General features: G+C 41.8%; 3 protein-coding genes across 7 annotated transcripts; 2 read left to right on the top strand and 1 right to left on the bottom strand.

Annotated features, from left to right (window-relative positions):
- The first annotated feature begins 459 nt into the window (after nucleotides 1–459).
- stx16 (syntaxin 16) lies at nucleotides 460–6,334 on the top strand. 4 transcript variants are annotated; one of them, XM_029501845.1, is made up of 9 exons: nucleotides 460–867; nucleotides 2,850–2,861; nucleotides 2,968–3,075; nucleotides 3,180–3,320; nucleotides 3,521–3,683; nucleotides 3,832–3,920; nucleotides 4,054–4,197; nucleotides 4,458–4,538; nucleotides 4,812–6,334. In XM_029501845.1, the coding sequence occupies exons 1-9, from the start codon at nucleotides 787–789 to the stop codon at nucleotides 4,911–4,913; spliced, it is 921 nt and encodes a 306-aa protein (XP_029357705.1). In that variant the 5' UTR covers nucleotides 460–786; the 3' UTR covers nucleotides 4,914–6,334. The 4 variants fall into 4 exon arrangements, with proteins under 4 accessions (XP_029357705.1, XP_029357703.1, XP_029357706.1 ...); XM_029501843.1 differs by having other exon boundaries at nucleotides 460–912; XM_029501846.1 differs by lacking the exon at nucleotides 2,850–2,861.
- Nucleotides 6,335–6,974: 640 nt separating this feature from the next.
- Nucleotides 6,975–9,700, top strand: LOC115043412 (EEF1A lysine methyltransferase 3). 2 transcript variants are annotated; one of them, XM_029501851.1, is made up of 3 exons: nucleotides 6,975–7,435; nucleotides 7,505–7,616; nucleotides 7,767–9,700. In XM_029501851.1, exons 1-3 carry the CDS (start codon nucleotides 7,274–7,276, stop codon nucleotides 8,195–8,197), a joined length of 705 nt encoding a protein of 234 aa, XP_029357711.1. In that variant the 5' UTR covers nucleotides 6,975–7,273; the 3' UTR covers nucleotides 8,198–9,700. The 2 variants fall into 2 exon arrangements, with proteins under 2 accessions (XP_029357711.1, XP_029357710.1); XM_029501850.1 differs by having other exon boundaries at nucleotides 6,975–7,616.
- A 6,207-nt stretch (nucleotides 9,701–15,907) lies between these two features.
- cnpy2 (canopy FGF signaling regulator 2) lies at nucleotides 15,908–18,841 on the bottom strand. The gene is made up of 6 exons (XM_029501854.1): nucleotides 18,739–18,841; nucleotides 18,557–18,660; nucleotides 18,351–18,466; nucleotides 17,596–17,793; nucleotides 17,355–17,451; nucleotides 15,908–17,201 (listed from the first exon to the last, which is right to left on the bottom strand). The coding sequence occupies exons 2-6, from the start codon at nucleotides 18,651–18,653 to the stop codon at nucleotides 17,158–17,160; spliced, it is 552 nt and encodes a 183-aa protein (XP_029357714.1). The 5' UTR covers nucleotides 18,654–18,660; nucleotides 18,739–18,841; the 3' UTR covers nucleotides 15,908–17,157.
- Between the last annotated feature and the right edge of the window lie 393 nt (nucleotides 18,842–19,234).

Here is a 19,234-nt window from a genome sequence, read left to right as displayed (position 1 = left end):
GGGCATAAACTCAAATTGTGAGCTCCTGATTAATAACGTCCAGCATTGTCAGAGGAAAGGCCAATAAACACAAAGACGGGCAGATCCAAAGTTTGACTCTGCTGTGTAATTACAGCTGCAGAAAACAGAGAGCAAAAACATAACCGTGAGATGAACAGCAACAAAACAAAACGAAACAAAAAAAGACATCTGTACATGATTTTCTCTTTTGTTGGATTTGTATATGATTTTATATGATCCTCTGCACTGGAATTAAATAAGGATAAATTCTGAAACTCATTTTTTTCTCAAAAACCTTAAGTTCAAAGACTGAACCTGAAAAGCAATGTTATAAAACGACAGCAGCGCCCACCAGCAGAAGTGGCCTTCTGCCCCCCCCCCGGCCTGCAGCAGGGGGCGCTAATGCGCCGCTCTGACGGCTGACGTGTAACGGCCGCATTAGACAGCAGAAGAAGAAGCAGCGTTGACGCAGCTGTTTACGTTTCCCTTCCGCAGCTGCCTGGAGCGGACTGACCCGACGCTAAATCCAGACTTTAAAGAGGAATTCTCGGTCATGTTTCTTATTTTTAAGTTAAGAGTTAGAGGTGCTGAGCAGATGAGTATGTTTGAGGTGGTTTGCCGTCCACTGTAGGCGCCGTACCGCGAGGTTTTCCTGACCATTGATCGCAGGCAAAGCTAAAGCGAAAAGCTAGCGGTGCCCCAACAGCGGCTGTGGACACTATTTAATAAATCACCTCGCTGTCCGCACTTTGTCCTGAGTTAACTTACATATCAAACAAGGCAGTCATGGCCACTAGGCGTCTGACCGATGCCTTCTTGTTAATGCGGAACAATGCAATCCAAAACCGGCAGATAATGGCTGAGCAAGTGAGTACATACGACCCCCGTCTGAGTACACGTAGCAATGCTGCGGTGAGTGGTCTGCATCGTTTTGACATTTTACTGTGTGTCTGCATGTAGCCAGTGTGAGAGCTGTTAGCTAGTGCAGCTGTGTGCCAGTAGCTGCTAGTTACTGACCAGGAAGGTTTAGCCTCGGCTAGTGTTTGTCTGCCCCGTCACGTCCCCCCTCAGGGCTGGCGGAGGTGATGGAGGAGCAGCGTGCAGCCTACATTTAACATTTTCAAAGTCTATATTTGATGGAAACGGTGGTAGTAAAAAAAACAAAAAAAAAAAAAACATCAGTCTTAGCTTCTCTAATTTGTCAAATAATAGTAAGTAATCGTAAAGGGGGCCGGTGTATGTTATCTGGGGTTTTGTGAATGTTTAAGCATGTTATGTTACTCATTACTAAAATATCCATCATGTTTTCATCAGGTCATCAAGAATAGAAATGGGTAGTGATGAGATATTCGATCACAATATATGCTTCTTTATATTGTGATTTGTAGTCATATGGAAGGTGCCATTCATGAATAGACAGTTTTTTTGCACAGTTACATGCCTGAAAAACGACAGCACTTCACCACGTTGAAGCATGAAAACATATAATGCTAAAAGCCAGTGTTTCCATTTCCACCCTTTCATATTAACTAAGTGGCTGAAGTGCTGCTTTCCTTCAATATTCCTAACCTGAGGTGGTACAGTGACGCAGGGCTTTGGAAGTTGAAGACCTAAACAATAGTTAGACCAGTTACATTAAGATATTTGATATGTACTGTATTTGATAAAATAGTATTAGCAAACATTTAGAGAAATTACTTTGAATATAATGGCAAAATCACTGCCTGGCAGTTTGTCTCATGGAGTATTTTGTTAAACTGCCCAACCGCACATTGGAAGTAAGTGTAAGTAAGTAAATACATGATGTGTGTTGAGAGAAAAAAGCAATGTGAAAATGCTGGAATAAATTGCTAAAATCAAAGGAGAAAATCAATGTTTATGTTGAGCTCATCTCAAATCATCATTCAGAAAGCTAAGAGGGCTCCTGGTCAACTTTTGGGAAAACATCTTATTTTAGACTTGATGTAATCTTTTTTTGTTGGGTTAGTTTTGATGGCTTTTAAGGATCTGCAACAGCAATGTTTGCAAGTTCAGCAGGGGCCTGTGACTGACGGTTCATACTCAGCTGTGAAGAATGTAACCAGTTACCAACCTGCTGATCCTTTTCTCCTCTATTAAAGTTGGCTGTAAAGACAACTTTACAGGGCAGAGATTCAGTTTAGGGTAATTTGATCACCCTGGTTCATGGGATGTTATTGATGTTAGTTTTAAACTTGAGCTGCTTACATCATCATGCCCCCTTGAAAATAACTTTAGTTTTATGTTAAAATCATTTATAGTTTATATAACCATACTATACAGTGTTTTGTTTTGTTTTTTTTTCCCAGTCCTGCCACCCATCATGTTGTTCAGTAGTAGTCATGTTGTTGTCCATCAGTGTACCACTTTCATTTCATTTGCAGGTTAAAAAAAACTCCTACTATTGAAATCAGAAGCTCTAGATTGAGTTTACTGCAGCTGCTGCGCACTAAGACAATCAGACATGACAACTAATTGTTCCAGAGGCGAGCAGGGCACTGCATGAAATAAGATGCAGATGGGGACAGAATGATGCAATTGAGTCACATCTGTGAGGTTTTAGTTACCAATCATGCAAAATTGTCAAATTCTTGCTGATTTTAAGGTTTTCTTCAGAATGTGCTTTTCTTTTATCACTTAAGACTTTATTCACCTCTGATATTAATATTCTTATCTCAGATTAGTTAAATTGTCAGTCAGACAGGATGCAAACACCTTTCTAGTACTCACTGCTGATTTTCCAGGGCTCACCTCCTGTTACTTCTGTCTTTCTCTCCTTTTCCTTGTTCTGTATTGGATGGGACCACTCTGCTCTCTGCCAATCACATTAGGAGCTTGATGAGGTACTCCTGTTTCCCTTCACAGTAGAATTTAGACTCATGAAATGGTACACCTTCATCATTGTTCTATATTGCATGTTTCAATAGGATTATTCCTCTGTCCTTTTAGTTGGCTGATGATCGAATGGCCCTGGTGTCAGGAATTAGTCTGGACCCTGAAGCTGCCATTGGAGTCACCAAGAAACTGCCCCCCAAATGGGTAGAAGGAGTTGATGAGGTACAATTGACTTTAGCCTTAACTATTTAATTACTTATTAAAAAAGAGTAAATACATATATAATGCCAGTCAAAGTCTTTAGTTTGAGAATTGTTGCCTTTCAGATCCAATATGAAATCACACGAGTTCGGCAGAAGATGAAAGAGCTGGCCTTACTTCACGACAAGCACATGAATCGTCCCACACTGGATGACAGTAGTGAAGAGGAACATGCCATAGAAATCACTACCCAGGAGATCACACAAGTAAATCCATTTCTTTTACTTATTGAGTAATAGGGAGATGAGTATTTAATTTATCATATTTCAGTCTCTTTAAATTGGTTGCTGTTCTTTCCAAGCACAATCTCCTAATTGAGAGCTATAGAGTTGTCCTATTGTTTGTTATGTGTCGTGATCTGTTTTAAGTAACACAGTTGAAATGGAACGTTTCATGTTCGTTGCAGATGTTCCACCGATGCCAGCGTGCTGTGACAGGTTTGCAGTCTCGTTGTGGCCACTGCACTGAGCAGGAGGAGAGACTTTTGAGAAATGTGGTGTCATCTCTGGCACAGAGTCTTCAGGAGCTGTCCACCAATTTCAGGCACACACAGTCAAGCTACTTAAAACGTAGGAATGGCACAGAAGCTGCTCTTTTTCTTCCTCCATTCCGTACATATTTCGATTATTATCAGGATTGCCTATCACATGCCACATCACTTTCATCTTCATGTTGCTTCACTTCTGCTCAATCTTTGCGGATTGTTTTGTCTACCAGGTATGAAGAATCGTGAGGAGAGATCAAAGCACTTTTTTGGTTCAGGACCTTTAATGGAGGAGGATGAAGATTTAGCTCTATATGACAAGGTGTGTGGCTTTTATGTTTTTTTTTATTTGTTCCCGGGTGCAGACTGCAATAGAAGCAAAATTATTACATTTCATTGTAATCATGAGCGTAAAAACACACTGTGCAGATTCCTTCATTCGGTTCTTGTTTCAGGGCTTCACAGATGACCAGTTAATGCTGGTGGAACAAAACACAGTTATGGTTGAAGAACGAGAGCGGGAGATCCGACAAATAGTGCAATCCATCTCAGATCTGAATGAGATCTTCCGGGACTTAGCTGGAATGGTGGTTGAACAGGTATGTTGGAGCAACATTGACACTGACAGTGAATAGTCCATTCACTGAAAGTTAAAATGTTAAGCATTTAGTTTCATTGGAAGTAACTATTAAGGCCTAAACACTTGAGGATGAACTACCCACCAAGTAAGACCTGATCCAAGTTAGGGCGGTGGTTTGCATTTGTATTATGCTAATCAGCATATAAACAATAGTGTCTAAAACTAATAATTTATACTAAAATGAAATATGACTAATAACATCCCCTATCTCTCTTAAAGGGCACTGTGCTTGATCGAATTGACTTCAATGTGGAGCAGGCTTGTGTTAAAACAGAAGATGGACTGAAACAGTTACAAAAGGTAAACACAAAATGCTCATGCTGGCTTCAGTTGCAGTGTTGACGCTTTGACTTGACTTGATTTGGTGAGGCAAGTTTAATATTTTTATATATTGGTATTTAAAACTGGTTTACTGTATGTAAATGAGATGCAGTAGTGAATCTGAAGAAATACAAAGGCAAAAAGATATCCTTCAGCTGGCTGAAGACATTTCACTTGTTATCCTTTCAGTGTATAATTTACTATCTCTGAAAGCTACTGAAGGTTTTTGACTTTTTCTCATTTTCTTTGCAGGCAGAACAGTATCAGAAGAAAAACAGAAAGATGCTGGTCATTTTGATTCTCTTTGTCATAGTCATCGTTCTAATTATTATTCTTTTTGGAACAAAGTTTTAGTCCTGCATTCCTCTGGCTTGGGCTTTCTGTGTGGGCATTGGTTGTGCATCGGTGTGGACTTAGAATTGGTCTTGGTTCTGTTCAAAACAAAGCTGAATGCCTTTCATACCCACCAGGAAATGACAAGAAGAATTCCACGTCTCTCTCCGGGGGCACTTTGGGCTAAGTGAAGATATTTTATGGTCCATTTTAATGAAAGAAACAATCTACAGTCTGTTTGAGCCGTGGCTATTTTAAGTGACCTGCATCCAAATCACTCCAAGACTCTTTTTAACTGAAGTTTGTCTGAAGTCAAACCCAGCCATGTTGACATATCTGTGTCTTAAAAAAAATCTTTGGTGTATTAAAATGGACTGCAAAAGTTAAATCTCTAAGGAGTGTTTTCAGTTGGGAATGAAAACCTGTATTGTGACATTTGTTGTGTGAAGATGTATCATTTCTGTTCAATGTCACATTTTGTTTCTGTGAGTGAGATGTGACAAGAATGAGTGTTTGTGAAAAGAAATATGTGGTTGGTCTTACTTTACTGCTAAATCGTTTTCATCTCAACATTAAATGTATGTACTGGGTCAGTATTTTACCCTTAGGTTAGGCCAACATATGTTTAAATCAATCAGTACCAAAAATTTTCCTTTGGATTAAGGACCATTTTTTTGTTTCCCTTTTTCCCCTTCTTGTTCCCCTGATTTGAAAATAATGGCATCAAGGTCCTCTTTAATCCGCTGTTGACTTAAGGAGGGTATAGATGTGAGTATCCTCCAATTCATCCAGTAATTTTAAGATCATACCTGCTGTGCTTCTGAGTCCTGTTCATTGTAAAACACTTGATTGTTTTGTTTTCCATGGTCCTTGCATTAAGTGCTACCTTTTTAAAACTTGCAGTTTGCACATATTGAGGCCTAAGGCGACGGTGCAGGGGCGGGGTGTTATGGATGTAATACTACTGTCATTTGTGTGATAAGAATTATTTATTTTTGAATAACTTCCAATAATCCAGAGGTTTGAATATGTTCTGCTTCAGGCAGAGTTACTGTATATTGAGTAAAGTGTCTTTGAAATATGAACAGTTAATGTATGTCCCACTGGGGAAGCTGTGATGTTGTCCAACACAAGCAAACATAAAGACAGCATTATAAGGTTGTTTTTGTTTTGTTCTTTTCGCATTGGACAAATTACACTTTAGTTGGCTGTATCGACAATTTTCTGTTCTTGGTCCCATAAAGACTGACAAAACTGAGATGAAGAGCGTTATTCAGCATATCTGTACACAACACTTTATACATGTTAAATCATCTTTGTCATTGATGTGAAAAACATGTCAAAGTGGTAATCCACGATGTTTTGTTCTTTCCAAACAAAGCGGGTGAGAAGACAGCAACTTTTTTGTTTTATTTTTTGTAAATAAACCTAGAAGATGATAATGGTTTGTGTTTTGTTTTTTTTTTAATCACAGAATTAAGCAGGCTTGGACACAAACTGAATGTCCTTCACTAACAGATGTGGTCGCCAAAGTTAATGAGTGAAATTTCTTGCCTTCCCATTGTGTTTGAGACCTTCAGTTGTGTTCTCATTGCTGCTGAGTTTTTCTGTTTAAGTAACTAAGTTAGTTTCTTGAACAAAGTATTTTTGAAGGGCTTTGGCCTTAAGGAACTCAGTACTTACTCTTCATCTGATATCTTACTACGCGATTAAGAAAATCCTTATTTGAACATGAGAACGTAGGTTAAATGGAAACGGGGAACTGATGTGGAGACCAACCGGTATGATCACATTTGTGGTGTTATGAACACTTGCAGTAACTCTTCAGTGACTGGAAGGAATTTAAGGATACCTAGTGGTAGTTTGGTTAATAAAAAAAGGACTGGAAACAGTCTTTTCACAAAATTACATACCACAACATGTGAAAGAAAGTAGTCCGAGTATCATATTACTTTCCTTCACATCGACATATTTAAGACTACAGTTAACTCATTTTGATGTTGGACACTTCTCATGTTTCAACTTTTGACAGCATCTGTGACCCGGAAACTAAGTGTAGTTACACGACTTTTCAAATTAAAAGCCTGGGAGAAATCCCTTTTCGCGCCTCAAACACAAATAAATGATACTGCTCTTGTTGTTGGTGGATAAAGATGAAGTCAGTGGTTCTGTTTGTTTGTATATGCTGAGACTGAAAAGGCGAAACAAAAGTAAGCCGGTTTAGCTAAAGAGCTAACAGTTTGACGACGGAGGGGAAAACCAAAGCTGCATCTGAGATACAAACAAGGATAAATAAATGTCCCATCCGTCTCACCGCCTGGTCCCTGACCTGGAAGACCACCGGTCTCACAGCTTTAGGAGGACTTCAGCCGCCGCCGGCCATGAGTCGTACCGGGGAAGAAGACGACCCGTTCCCGGCGGACGACGGTCTGTTCGCCGACACCTTTTCCCTGGAAGATCGGTACAATGTGTGCGGCGAGGAGCTGAAGATCAGGCAGCTGTTCGGGGCCAAGCTCGGCGTGGCCGCTCCGGTCTGGGAAGCTGTAAGAGAGCCTGTTTTTCAAACGAGTCGGTCCGAGTTGTGTGTCCATTGTTGTTGTTTTTGTCCACAGGGTCTGCAGTTGTGTCGGTACCTGGGGGCCCAGGCTGCCCAGCTGGGGGGGAAGCGGATCATCGAGCTGGGAGCGGGGACCGGAGTGGTCGGCATCCTGGCAGCCCGCCTCGGTATGTTGGTGGCATGCTGCCCGGCCGGACCTCTGAAAACACAGCAGGAAACATCTGTCCTCAGCTCACTGCTGCCTCCATCACACCTGGACAGAGCTGCTCTGTGTGTTTCCCTGTCACATGTCTTCAGCTGAATGTTCTCCTTCACAGGAGCAGCTGTGACCCTCACTGACCTCCCACTGGCACTCCCACAGATCCAGGCCAACATCTCGGCCAACGTGCCCTCCACTGGTTGGCCTTCTCCCCCCACCGTGCTCCCTCTGTCCTGGGGTGAGGACCACTTGAACTTCCCGTCCAACTGGGATCTGGTGCTTTGTGCAGATATAGTTTATCTGCCAGAGACGTATCCACTGCTGATGGAGACGCTGGCTCATCTGGCCAAGAATGGTGCTGTGGTGTATCTCTCGTCCAAGATGCGGAAGGAGCACGGGACCCCGGGTTTCTATGAGGAGCGTCTGCCAAGAAGATTTAATGTGGAGCTTTTGCACCGTGATGACCAACAAAACATCAATATCTATGGGGCATCTCTAAGAACAGACCAGCAGAAGCAGGCCTGGGACCAGGATCAGTTACTCTACTGAGACCACCTTTTGGCTCTGGTCCAATTTTTAATAGAGCTAAAAAAAAATAATAATTAAATACTGTGATTGAATCCTGCAAAACTAAACTGTGAGAACTGTCAGCTCAATGTGGCGCCACTTAATTTGTATATCAAAAAGAGGATTTCCCATTGAATTCTTCATACTAAAGTTTTAATCAGGATAGTTGATCTTAAATAGGATTGTTTAGTCCACTAGCTGACCTTACTATGAGAGCATTTTTCTTAGTTCATCATTTTTTTGTTTATTTATATATTTGTACTGTCAGTTACATAAGCTATATGTAATATGGCTATTGCAGGGATAGCTAACATTTACAATAAATGTTTTGAATGAAACATGTTTTTTACCATTATTAGTAAGTACTCAGCTATTGATGGATACGTAATGATGTACTTTGTCCTCAAAAACTATCAGAAATTTTTCAGTAACTAAATCTTCAGCAGCATTAGTCTGTTCTCTAGAAAATTACTGAGACCAAAGTTCTGTGCTGGATTTTGTCTGCATGAGTTGTGAAGTTATTTTTTGGTGAACAATTACTGTTTGTCCAGCAAGTGCAGGCTGCAGTCTGCTCACAATCATCTGACTGACAGTCCACGCTTTTATCACTCTACCATTCACTCCATGTTGTCTCCAACATGCACCATTTCACCATTTCACAGTTCAGAGTCCTAAAATACATAAAACATGAATTCTGAATAGTTGGGATTATTTGAGTATAAAGCAAACATCAAGCTTTTGGTGTATATGTCACGTGTCATTAATATTTAGCACAATATTTATTTGAGCCACATTAACGCTAAAAAAGTTCATCCTGCCCCTTCCAGCTATTCTGTCAACATCAACAGATTGTCCTCCCCGCAGCCTGCTGTCTGCTGTCTGTACATACTTCATCCCCTCTCTCCTGCTCTCTGCTGATGTACAGACTTTCTGTTCAGAAAAGAAAAGCCTGTTTGTTACGCTGGAGAGTTTTAAAGAAAGGGAGACAACCCGTCCGCTGCCCATCTCTCCCTTTGCTACAATTCAGTCGACAATACAACAGATCCCTATCTCCACGCAGAGTCTGCTCACCATCACAGCCGTCACCTCCCATGCGACTGTCAAGAGCAGCTCAACTGTTTTGTTGATATTTGTTATAATAAGGGCCAACTTTTGGAAAGTTACGGGGGGGTGGTAGTGATGCTGGAACAGGAAAACATGATAAGGACTGCAATTTTAAATGTGGATACATTTTCTATTACTTTTTTTATATAAAAGTCTGTGCATCTCTGTGAGAAGCGACTAGGTGTGAAATATTCATTTAACGTAATCTGACAACAAAACACTGGATCCAAATTAAATCAAAAGGTTATCCACTCTCTAAAATTGGTGAAATTGTAAATCTATAGAGACAAGTTTGCAACTAGTTTTTTTTTTTTTCATCTGTTTATTCTTTTCTCTGAGCCATTTTGATCAGTTTGTAAGATTTAACACTGTCTCTTTTCTAAAAATAAACAGGATTCAAATTCCCATGTTTCCTTCATTTCAGGGGTGAATAATTTCTGAAATCCTTATTATAATTACCGCAGTGGTATTTGAACTGGGCATGTTGGCTGGATAAAAGGAGGATGGGCCTACATGGACAGGGAGTGTGTGTATGTGAGTGGGGGGTGTAAAGTGGGAGTGGAAATGAAAACCACAATCCTTTTAAAACAAGTTGTCCTGTTTCATTTCATTAGACCTCATGTCACTTAATGAAGACTCAGGACGGTAATCTGAAAACAGCAGCTAAAGGTATGTACACGTTTGTATCTAACTCTATCCAGGTAGGTATTCATTACTTCTGTACTTTCTCATCAATTTCTTTCGCATTGTCATGAACACTTCGATGTGGTTATCTAAACAAACATTAATATATAATATTGAATCACATTTAAGGTGTAATATAAATATATATATCTATATTTTTCCATTCTCGTTTCAGATCTTTTGTATCTGACCAATGATGGAGTTCTGGCCAGAACATCAGGGACAATCACCACTCTATGCCAGGTTTGGTACTCTTCCTGGGAGAAATTATAGACATAAGTGAGTTTACAGCTGTGCTAACAGTTTGGGTTGTTTTTTTTTTATATAAAAAAGTTCCTTTTTAAAGAAAGTTTGACAAACTGAATGCTTCATTGTAGCTTCTAGTATTGATACTCAACTTGCGGTAGAGAGAAGTTGTCTATACTGTACTGTACTTTGCATGCCCGATGTAATCCCTGATTAATTTAAAATTATTTGGAATACCTGTACTTTGTCAGAAGTACAGATTTTGTATACACAAAATATATTAACTTTCTAAACACTTGGAGAGATTTTCAAAAGCAGCATATTAAGACTGCTAAAATGCAGTATTTAATTTACTTGTTTTGATGTACGTTGTATCAACAGCTATCATGACAGACATCAAGCAATCCACAATCCATTGTACTACGGTGAGCAACAGGATCAAAGCAGGGAGTCCAGTTACTGGACTGTACCAGGATCAAGAGCAGGAGGGGCTCCGCAGGACTACGCCAACTGGGCAGATCAAGAGATATGTGCCACATCTTCTGCCCACTTCCCCTTTATCCTCGACCGCCACGCTAAGCAGCATCAGGACCTGGGCGAGTATCAGCCACATGAACCAAGAGACCGAGACTGGACAGCAGCTCAACGAGCAGCGAGGGAATATGAGAAAGGGCCTCTGAGGGAGGGGTGGCAGAGGAGGTGGGGCCCCTGTAGTCCTGTTCCCTACAACCGAGACGTGTCTGTTAAAAGGAGTGACAGCAGCTATCGAGAGCTGGAAGCTTGGGCAGCTCGGTATAGCCATTCACTTCCGAGGAGGAGACGTATAGAGGCAGAGTTAAGGGGCGACTCTCAGGGCCTATTTGACAGCAACAGAGCTCCTGAAAGGGACAGCAGGAGTGTGACAGATCCTCGGGCCGCAGCACTGCCACAAGTCAGACAATCTGCAAACATCAGAGAATCAGGAGTGTGGGATAGAGGTAGCAGACTGCAAACTCTGGCCTGTTATCCAACACAAGCTCATGTCCCTGACACAAGCCACATGCTGGACGTGAAAGAAAAGAGCGGCTACCAAAAGAGGCTGTTAAGCCAACCTCCAGGCTATATTGCTCCTCCTCCCTATAACGGTCCACATAAAAGCTCACCTGTAATTCACCAGTGTAACAGCAGCTGGGAGCAGACGGGGAAAAGACATGCACATTGGTCACAGCCCACGCCCAGAAAGCAAAATGTGTCCACTGATCTGCAGGATAACTGGAATGCAGAGAAAGAGGACTCCACAAAACTAGATGGGAATAAAACTTGTGCAGAGCTGAATGGACTCAAACTCACAGAATCAGGATTTAACGCCTTACAGGCAGGAAGTCCTGTCAGTGTGCCGAGCACACACGCACAGCTTGTGTGTGCGTCATCTCTACAACAACCACAGATGATACCAGGAATTCAAGATACAAAGACAAATGAGCAAACATCTTCCAAGATTATTGAAGGAAGAAAGTTCAGGTTAAATAAAAAGACAGGTGGGATGACCATATTCTGCCTGGTGTCCCGAATAGCCAACACGGCAGAAACCCCACAAGCCATCACTCAAAGCACAGAACCAGAAGAGGTTTCTAAAGCTCTGAGGGCCAGTGCTGATGAGTATCAAACACAAAAGCTCACAGATGAAGTAGACTTCAGAGCTGTAGCACTAACAAAGCAGTCAAAAACCTGTGACACAGGAAATGTCAAAGCTGAACAGATGGATACACCGACCAGTGTGGAAAGTAAGATGGTTGAAGCTAATCTGTCAAACGAAGCAGAGCCAGGTGTTGTTTCCCCTGGAAGGAGTAAATCAAACAATGCAAATGTTATGTTAGGGAAGCAAGTCGCACAGTCAGTCCAGCCTGGGTCAGTCAAATATCCTTTGTGGAGGCAGCCAAGTTTTACAAGCAGGGCAGAAACAGATAGCTCATCGACATCTGTGAAAGCAAACAGCGAAGAAGGTGAGCCACATGGCCCTCAAAATCAAGAAGAATGTGAACCAGTTCATCCTATCGATGTCGAAGTAAGGAGACTGGACATCAAGGCAGATACACAAAGTGAGGACAGTAAGGACCTACTGGTCATTGACACAACATGTGTTGTCGTCAAAATGGAGCTGATTCCATCACCAAAGAAAGAGCATGTTCACTATTTCAGCTCCTCACCACACGCCGAAGACAGCCTAGATGAAATTCAATCAGACACCTGTCCGGAGTCAGACAGTCAGCTGACTCAGGATGAGACTCTGAACACAGAAACAAACACTTTGCAGATAAATGAAAGATGTGAAACTGAACTAGATGTTGATTGTGGAGAGAAACAACCACCTGAAGGAAGAGGTGACATGTATTTTCCCTGCACGTCTTCATCTTCCATTTGTGAAAGGGAAACCGTGGAGGAGCGAGCTGAAAGAATCCTCGGTATCCCTCTGCATGACTGCATGACCGAGCACCAGCTTAAAGACGCTGCATCACTGCTGGACTCGGGTGTTGACAAGCAGGATGTAGAGACTTTACCTTCTCCAATACCAAACAGCCTTTATGAGGCAGGTAAACAACCCTCAGAGGACACAAAAGAGGAGGTGGGCTTACAGCTTCACTTGAAGTTTGGCCAAACTGGGGTTACTGTGCCTTCAAAAGAGAGTGATGATGTTGAAGATGAGGTGAAAAATCAGGCGGATGCACATTTTCCAGGACATCATGATCAGGTGTCTCCTGCATGTGGAGAAGAGGACATTGACTTCAAACTTGAAACAGACATGAAGTCATTGCAAGAAACAAAAACAAATGAGGAAATTCTGCTTGAAACTACTAGTGATGAGAGTACAGCTGAGCAGAGTGAGGTGGAAAGTCTGCATGGTGAAAGTGATAGGTCTTCTCAACATCTAACTCAGTGTTTCAGTCCAAGCAAAGAGACATCTGACGCTACGTCGCTTACACTCTTCAGCCTTACAGCCCCGTCATTTATCTCACAGTCAAACACAACAGAAGCTCTTGATCCCCAGTTGGCTGCACTTGATACGACTGAAAACCTCGGCCCTCACTCTGAAACCTCACCCCTTCCTTACATACCGCCGCCGCGGCAGCTACCATCTCCTCTCCCCCCTGGATCCACCCAATCTTCCCCAAGTGACACTCCCCACATGTATCATTCTCTGAGCCCTCCTCTTCTTTTATTGGCTCAAACGGCAGATGCATTGTCTGGTATTGAACGTCAGGAGGAGGATGTTGAAACACCACAGCTAATAAACAATGAGGTCAGTGATGCCTTTGAGGTCCATGGGGACCAAGAGGTTGTGTCACTGGAACAATTTGAATATGAACAAACAGACAATACTTCTTGCGTAAAAGAAAGCAACATCAATGAAGAGCAAGGAACAAAAGAAGGTGAAAGGGACACTTCAGACACTTTGGAGCAGACACCTGAAACATCCAAAGAAAAGACTATGGATGTCCACATTTTACAGAAACAACCTGAATGTGTCCACGCAGAAGAAGAACAAACTTACGTGACAGAAGAGAAACCACAGAAAGAAGCAAGTGAGGATCCTGCACAATATTTGGAAACCTTAATACCCCAAAAAAGCGTGACTGATGGTAAAACACAAGTAGAGGACACAAATTTACATCATCAGTTTAATGAATGCCCAGAGCAGAAACAACCTGAATGTGTCCACGCAGAAGAAGAAGAACAAACTTGCGTGACAGAAGAGCAACCACAGAAAGAAGCAAGTGAGGATCCCGCAGAATATTTGGAAACCTTAACATCCCAAAAAAGCGTGACTGAGGACACAAATTTAAATCAGCAGTTTAATGAACGCCCAGAGCATGATGTCTCCACTGTAAGAGAGGATAATGGGACTGAAAGGCAATCCCAGAGAGAGGCCAGTGAAGATGCAGACCCATCAGTACAGATATCAGAAACATCCAAAGAAAATGAAACTGGCAGTCAAGTTGAAGTCAACCAAGCAAATGCCTCTGACTCTCAGACTCAGTTTTTATTTGAAATTCTTCAGGACATGGAAACAAAAACTGAACCCTCTGACTCTCCTTCGTATTCAGACCACCAGCTGTCTCTGTCACCCTCCAATGTTCTTTCTCCACCTCATGCATCACCAAAGGCAGGCACAGAGCCTGAGTCGTCTCATGAGACAGACTCAGCCTGTTTCTCAGCTCTAAATCCCCTCACTGCTGATGCCTGCACCCCAGAAACTGTCCCACTCCCTGTTCAATTAAACACATGTGAGGAAATCCTTCAGTTTTCATCTCCCCCAACCGCCAAATCTGCACCAAACTTGAGCACTTCTATTCCTTCTGATGAGGCAGTTGAAGGTGTTTCCCTTGACGAAGATGAAGCACAATGTCCGAAGTCCTTGTGGGACGCAGTAAACCGCATTAGGAAACACACAGCACCTGACTCTGAAAATGAAGAGGAGGAAGTGAGTGAGCAGTGGGATCCGGAGAGCACTGGGGAGGACTCTGTCTGCAAAGAGGTGGCATTACATGAAAGCCCAGAGGTCTCTGATGATGTTTCAAAAGAAAATGTTGAAAATAAAGCACAAGATTTACGTCATGACGATTCAAGCAGACATGCCGAAGACGACACACTGTCCTGCAGCAGTATCGGCAGCTCTGGAGACACTGTTATTGTGGCAGATGACAATGAAGGTGAGGAAAGGTCACTTCCCATGACGGATAACAAGGCAGAGACTGACAGGCAGTTTCCCATGACTTGGAAAGAACCATGCTGCTCTGGTGACGTGAAAGAAGAGACTGCAGCCAAAGAAGGTGGAGAAGATGAACCAGATAAAGTAAACACAGCTGATGTGGGAAATGTGACAGCTGAGGCAAAGGAAACAACAGAAATGAAGCCAAAGGAAAAGGAGGAGGAGGGTTCAACACCCTCAGAAGCTGGAGTAGTGTCAGAAGAAGGCACAGGTTGACTTTAACGGGACATTTAAGAACTCTGTACTTTGTCATTCCTGAAGCCTGGATTATTTTTTCAATGTGACTTTTCAATTCTTGTTTGTTGATTGATTAGTGTTGCAATAGCGGTGATAGAAATGTAGGCAGAAGACAGCAGATAAGTCTAAAATATTAACAACCAACTTTATCAATGCCCTTTAGCCACGCCGTTTCTCAAAATCACCATTAATATTTATGTGCTATCTCTTGAAATTTTGGAGGTATATCATTATTTGACGTTATTTCATGCTGTGGTGGTATTTCTGGCAAAGATTAATCCAATGTTATGTACTTTAAGTAAATTAAAATGGTGTGCATTAACTGAAGCTGTTGAAAGTTTATGTGCCATTAACGAAGGAATCGCAGAGCATTAAATTGCATTAGATAAGACCTGTTGGGAACAGTTTTATATTAATCATACAATCGTTAAGTCTAGATTTCAATCTTTTTTTTTTTTTTTAAATCTCTGAAGCACCAGAGATCAGAGTATTTTAATGTGACACATCTTGCTGTGAAATGGTGAAGCCTAGTTTAATATTCTGCTTCTCTTTCGTTTGCACGTAAGACAAATTTCAAAGTATATTATATACTTGTATATTATATTTTAGTGACAAGTTTCTGGTTAAACTCGAAGCTGTTAAAGCTGTACAAATACATTTTGACTGATTGAAGACACAACAAATGCTGAAAACTTACAAAATTTATATATATAAAATGGAAATTTCAAGAGGATGTTCACATGAGACAGAAAGTTCATTTTCACACAGTATACAATAAATGACACCACATCTACCTCCTGAGGATATTCCAGCTGAGTATGATGCTTTACTTGGGACTTAGCAATCAGACAGTGGACAACAACACATTCTAGTGGAATTAAATTGGGAGTTTGGTTTTACTAAACTGAATACGGACTTTACATTTGATGCTCGAAAAGAAACACTCTGTAAATACCATGATACAGAGGAGAGGCTGTTGGGTTAAATAAAAATCAGAATTTGAGGCGAAAGTGCAGATGAAGTTTTTCTGTTCTAACAATTTATTTTATTCATTCATTTTTCTGTTTTTGATTGTAGTGGATTATGTGTGATTAGTTTAACTAATTAACTGTGGTTGTTGGAGGGATGGATAAAACACATTGACCCCTTGAGTGGTGTAATGTTACCTGGCACACATTTGTTTGCAATAAAGAAAGTTTCTCAATTGCACCACAGTGGAACAAATTCCACTCAACTTTGAAATCAACTTCATTACTGACCTTTCCTAAAGTATCTCACAATTTGTGCTGTTTAATTTTATATTACAGAAAAAAAACAAACAAACAAATACCATAGAACTGACAGTGGCTATTCTTGTGATCATGGACTGTTACATAATTACTCGGGAAAATTACTACTGAAGCTAAAACTGAAAGCATAGTTTTATCAGTAACTAGAGGCATCAGAGCGCCTCTCTGTGGCTTTTTCAGTATGCATGAATGTGGACTTAAGGACTGCATTTCAAAAAATATCTCAACTCTATGTACTTGCCTTTGAACGCAATTCCTACTAGACATATATAATTTATCCTGGAAGAAATCCTGCATCTCCTTAGAAGTCTGAGTTTGTTTGTGTTTGTTTCACAGTTTTAGTTTTATCTGGTGAAGACAAGACAAGACCCTTTATATGAGAAACAGAAACTTGAAAAGTCTAATAACTTAAAAAGTGATGTGGCTAAAAGAAATGGCAAACGTCCTTAATTTCTCTATGCTAATAGAAATAACACTTTTTTTTTAGTTTGCAGAGTTTCTGTTCTATAGATTTTCCGGATTTGTATACATTAGACTCAGTGCCATGGCATGAACTGGTGATAAGTGACAAGTGCCAACACTACAGCACCCAGTGTCCCCTTTTCAAGAGAGACGGCAGCCATGGCGAGATGATATCAAAGTTCGTCGTGGGGCATTTTCAGAGCGTGGTCACAGAGGTCTGCAGAGCACACAGGTCATAAAATACTTCAGTCAATCAGATGAAGCAGCAGATCTACAGAATAGAAGTGTGCAACAGGGTGATCGCTCACCAAGAATATCAACCTCAGTCAGGTGTTAATAAGATGATAAATAAGATGAGCTGAAAACGTACCGGTCCTCTTGCTGCAGAGCTTGTCTTTAACATTATCATTCTCATGAGCGAAGAATTCAATGATTTCATCTTCATGCTGCTCAACAATTGTTTCACACTGGAGAAATTTGTCAAAATTAATTGTTAGAAACTACACAAAATGAGAAAATCTACCAAAAAAGCACAAGCATTCACAACCCAACCACCCAGAGTTACATCAGTAAAATATATAACGCTTTCTTGAACAGAAAACTCTACTCACCGCAAATTTTAAACTGGATGTAACCCTTGAATCCAGTGTTGCCTCCGACAGGTCCATGGCCTCATTACCTCGAGATTTTATCCTAACATAGGACTTCCTGTTTGTTGAAGGATCCGTACGTTCGCCATAGTCTTCCATCCTCTCACACACGCTTTCCATCAGCTCCAGGAGGTTTCCCTCTGAGCGAGCCAGAGGAACCTGGTGGGAGTGGACACATATTTTACAGCTGATAGGTGTTTGTTTTCTATCTGCATGTACTTTAACTTGAGTTGCTGTGTGCTGAACTCTCTTGGCTAACAAAACTTTACAAAGATTTAGCACTTTGTCCATTAATCAGAATATCGATATAATATAGATCCCTGGCTTTTCCAGCATGGGCACCACAAACTCATTTGTTTTGTCTGCATGTTACTTCCAAAAATTTAGCTAAATAAACTTAAAATACTTTAACTCATCCAACCTGTTGGTGACAACAACACCCCCCCCCCCCCAGCTTTTCAATATCAACACCCCTACAAAAACCTAGATTACAATACATTGATACAATAAAATACTGATCCAATTTAAAAGCAGGGAATGATGACAGAGATTCAGGACAAAAAAACTAAATGAGAACCACTAATGATCACAGAGCCCTCAAACTTGTGTGAACATGAGCATGAACACCAGCTGGTGAAGGGACGCTGTCTACGGGCCGGACTCGGACCGGACTCGGACCGGAGCCGGGCTGAGACGTGGCTGTGCTGCTGCCTCACCTCTCTGATGGACTGGCTGCCGTCAGGGTTGATCCGGAATGATCCAGTCTGGATCATCTTCTTGGGATCTATCTGGGAGATGGCCCAGTCCATCTCATCCACCAGAGCCCTGCAGGCTGCGGGAGGGGAGGAGGAGAAGAGGCTGAGAAGAGGAGTTTGCTGTGTTTACTGACCGGACCATGAGCCGGATCTGGACTCGGACATACCTCCACACCTGATGTCCTGTCCCTGTCTGGCCGCCTGGCCGAGGACCAGGACGCTCAGGACGGCGCACGAAGCGAGCAGGAGAGCCGCTTCCCTCATTTTTCATCTGAAAAGAGATTTCAGCATCACACCCAAACCAGGCCAAACTCCCCGGTGCTCGGTCCGAACCAAGGCCCAGTCTTACCTGTCTCTGCCGGCGTTCGTGGAGACCAGCTTCACGGTTTTCCACCATCCATCACACTCGGCGAAATGTGGTGACGTAGCCACCGGAGCCACCGGACCGGAAGGAGTCCGCCGGCAGACGGCGCCCCCACGTGACCGGGAGGGCGGGCCGCCTGCAGGGCAGCGCGAGAGGGATTGTGGGTAAAAATGAAAACTGAAGACGACCATGCGAAGGAGGAAACAACTATAATTATTGTTCAGACTTCTTCCCAGCCTCATGAGGCCCATCTTGTATCAGTGTTATTTCCCCAGAAGCACAGAAACCATTCTGTGCTAAAAATAAATAAGATCGATTTTTTTTAGAATTATTATTTAAAATCAAATATTTATATATTGTGTGTTTTTCGCTGTTGGCAAGGGGAGACCAAAGTGTATGGCCCACAGTAAAGAGCCTCAGTTGGGATCAAACTGTGGACGTTGTGGTTGGATAGTATTTACTTTCACCATTAAACCACTCC

This window comes from Echeneis naucrates, chromosome 5 (assembly GCF_900963305.1).
Source record: "Echeneis naucrates chromosome 5, fEcheNa1.1, whole genome shotgun sequence".
In the NCBI taxonomy this organism is placed as follows: Eukaryota; Metazoa; Chordata; class Actinopteri; order Carangiformes; family Echeneidae; genus Echeneis; species Echeneis naucrates.
This window is presented reverse-complemented; position numbering and strand designations above follow the sequence as displayed.

Excerpts from the sequence above, each read along its gene's own strand:
- stx16 (XM_029501843.1), top strand. The coding sequence starts at position 787 with ATGGCCACTAGGCGTCTGACCGATGCCTTCTTGTTAATGCGGAACAAT. Across the intron at positions 3,321-3,520 it reads CTACCCAGGAGATCACACAA|ATGTTCCACCGATGCCAGCG; the intron begins GTAAATCCATTT and ends TGTTCGTTGCAG. Across the intron at positions 4,198-4,457 it reads CTGGAATGGTGGTTGAACAG|GGCACTGTGCTTGATCGAAT; the intron begins GTATGTTGGAGC and ends TCTCTCTTAAAG.
- LOC115043412 (XM_029501850.1), top strand. The coding sequence starts at position 7,274 with ATGAGTCGTACCGGGGAAGAAGACGACCCGTTCCCGGCGGACGACGGT. Across the intron at positions 7,617-7,766 it reads CATCCTGGCAGCCCGCCTCG|GAGCAGCTGTGACCCTCACT; the intron begins GTATGTTGGTGG and ends TCTCCTTCACAG.
- cnpy2 (XM_029501854.1), bottom strand. The coding sequence starts at position 18,653 with ATGAGGGAAGCGGCTCTCCTGCTCGCTTCGTGCGCCGTCCTGAGCGTC. Across the intron at positions 18,467-18,556 it reads ACAGGACATCAGGTGTGGAG|CCTGCAGGGCTCTGGTGGAT; the intron begins GTATGTCCGAGT and ends CCCCTCCCGCAG. Across the intron at positions 17,794-18,350 it reads GCAGCCAGTCCATCAGAGAG|GTTCCTCTGGCTCGCTCAGA; the intron begins GTGAGGCAGCAG and ends CACTCCCACCAG.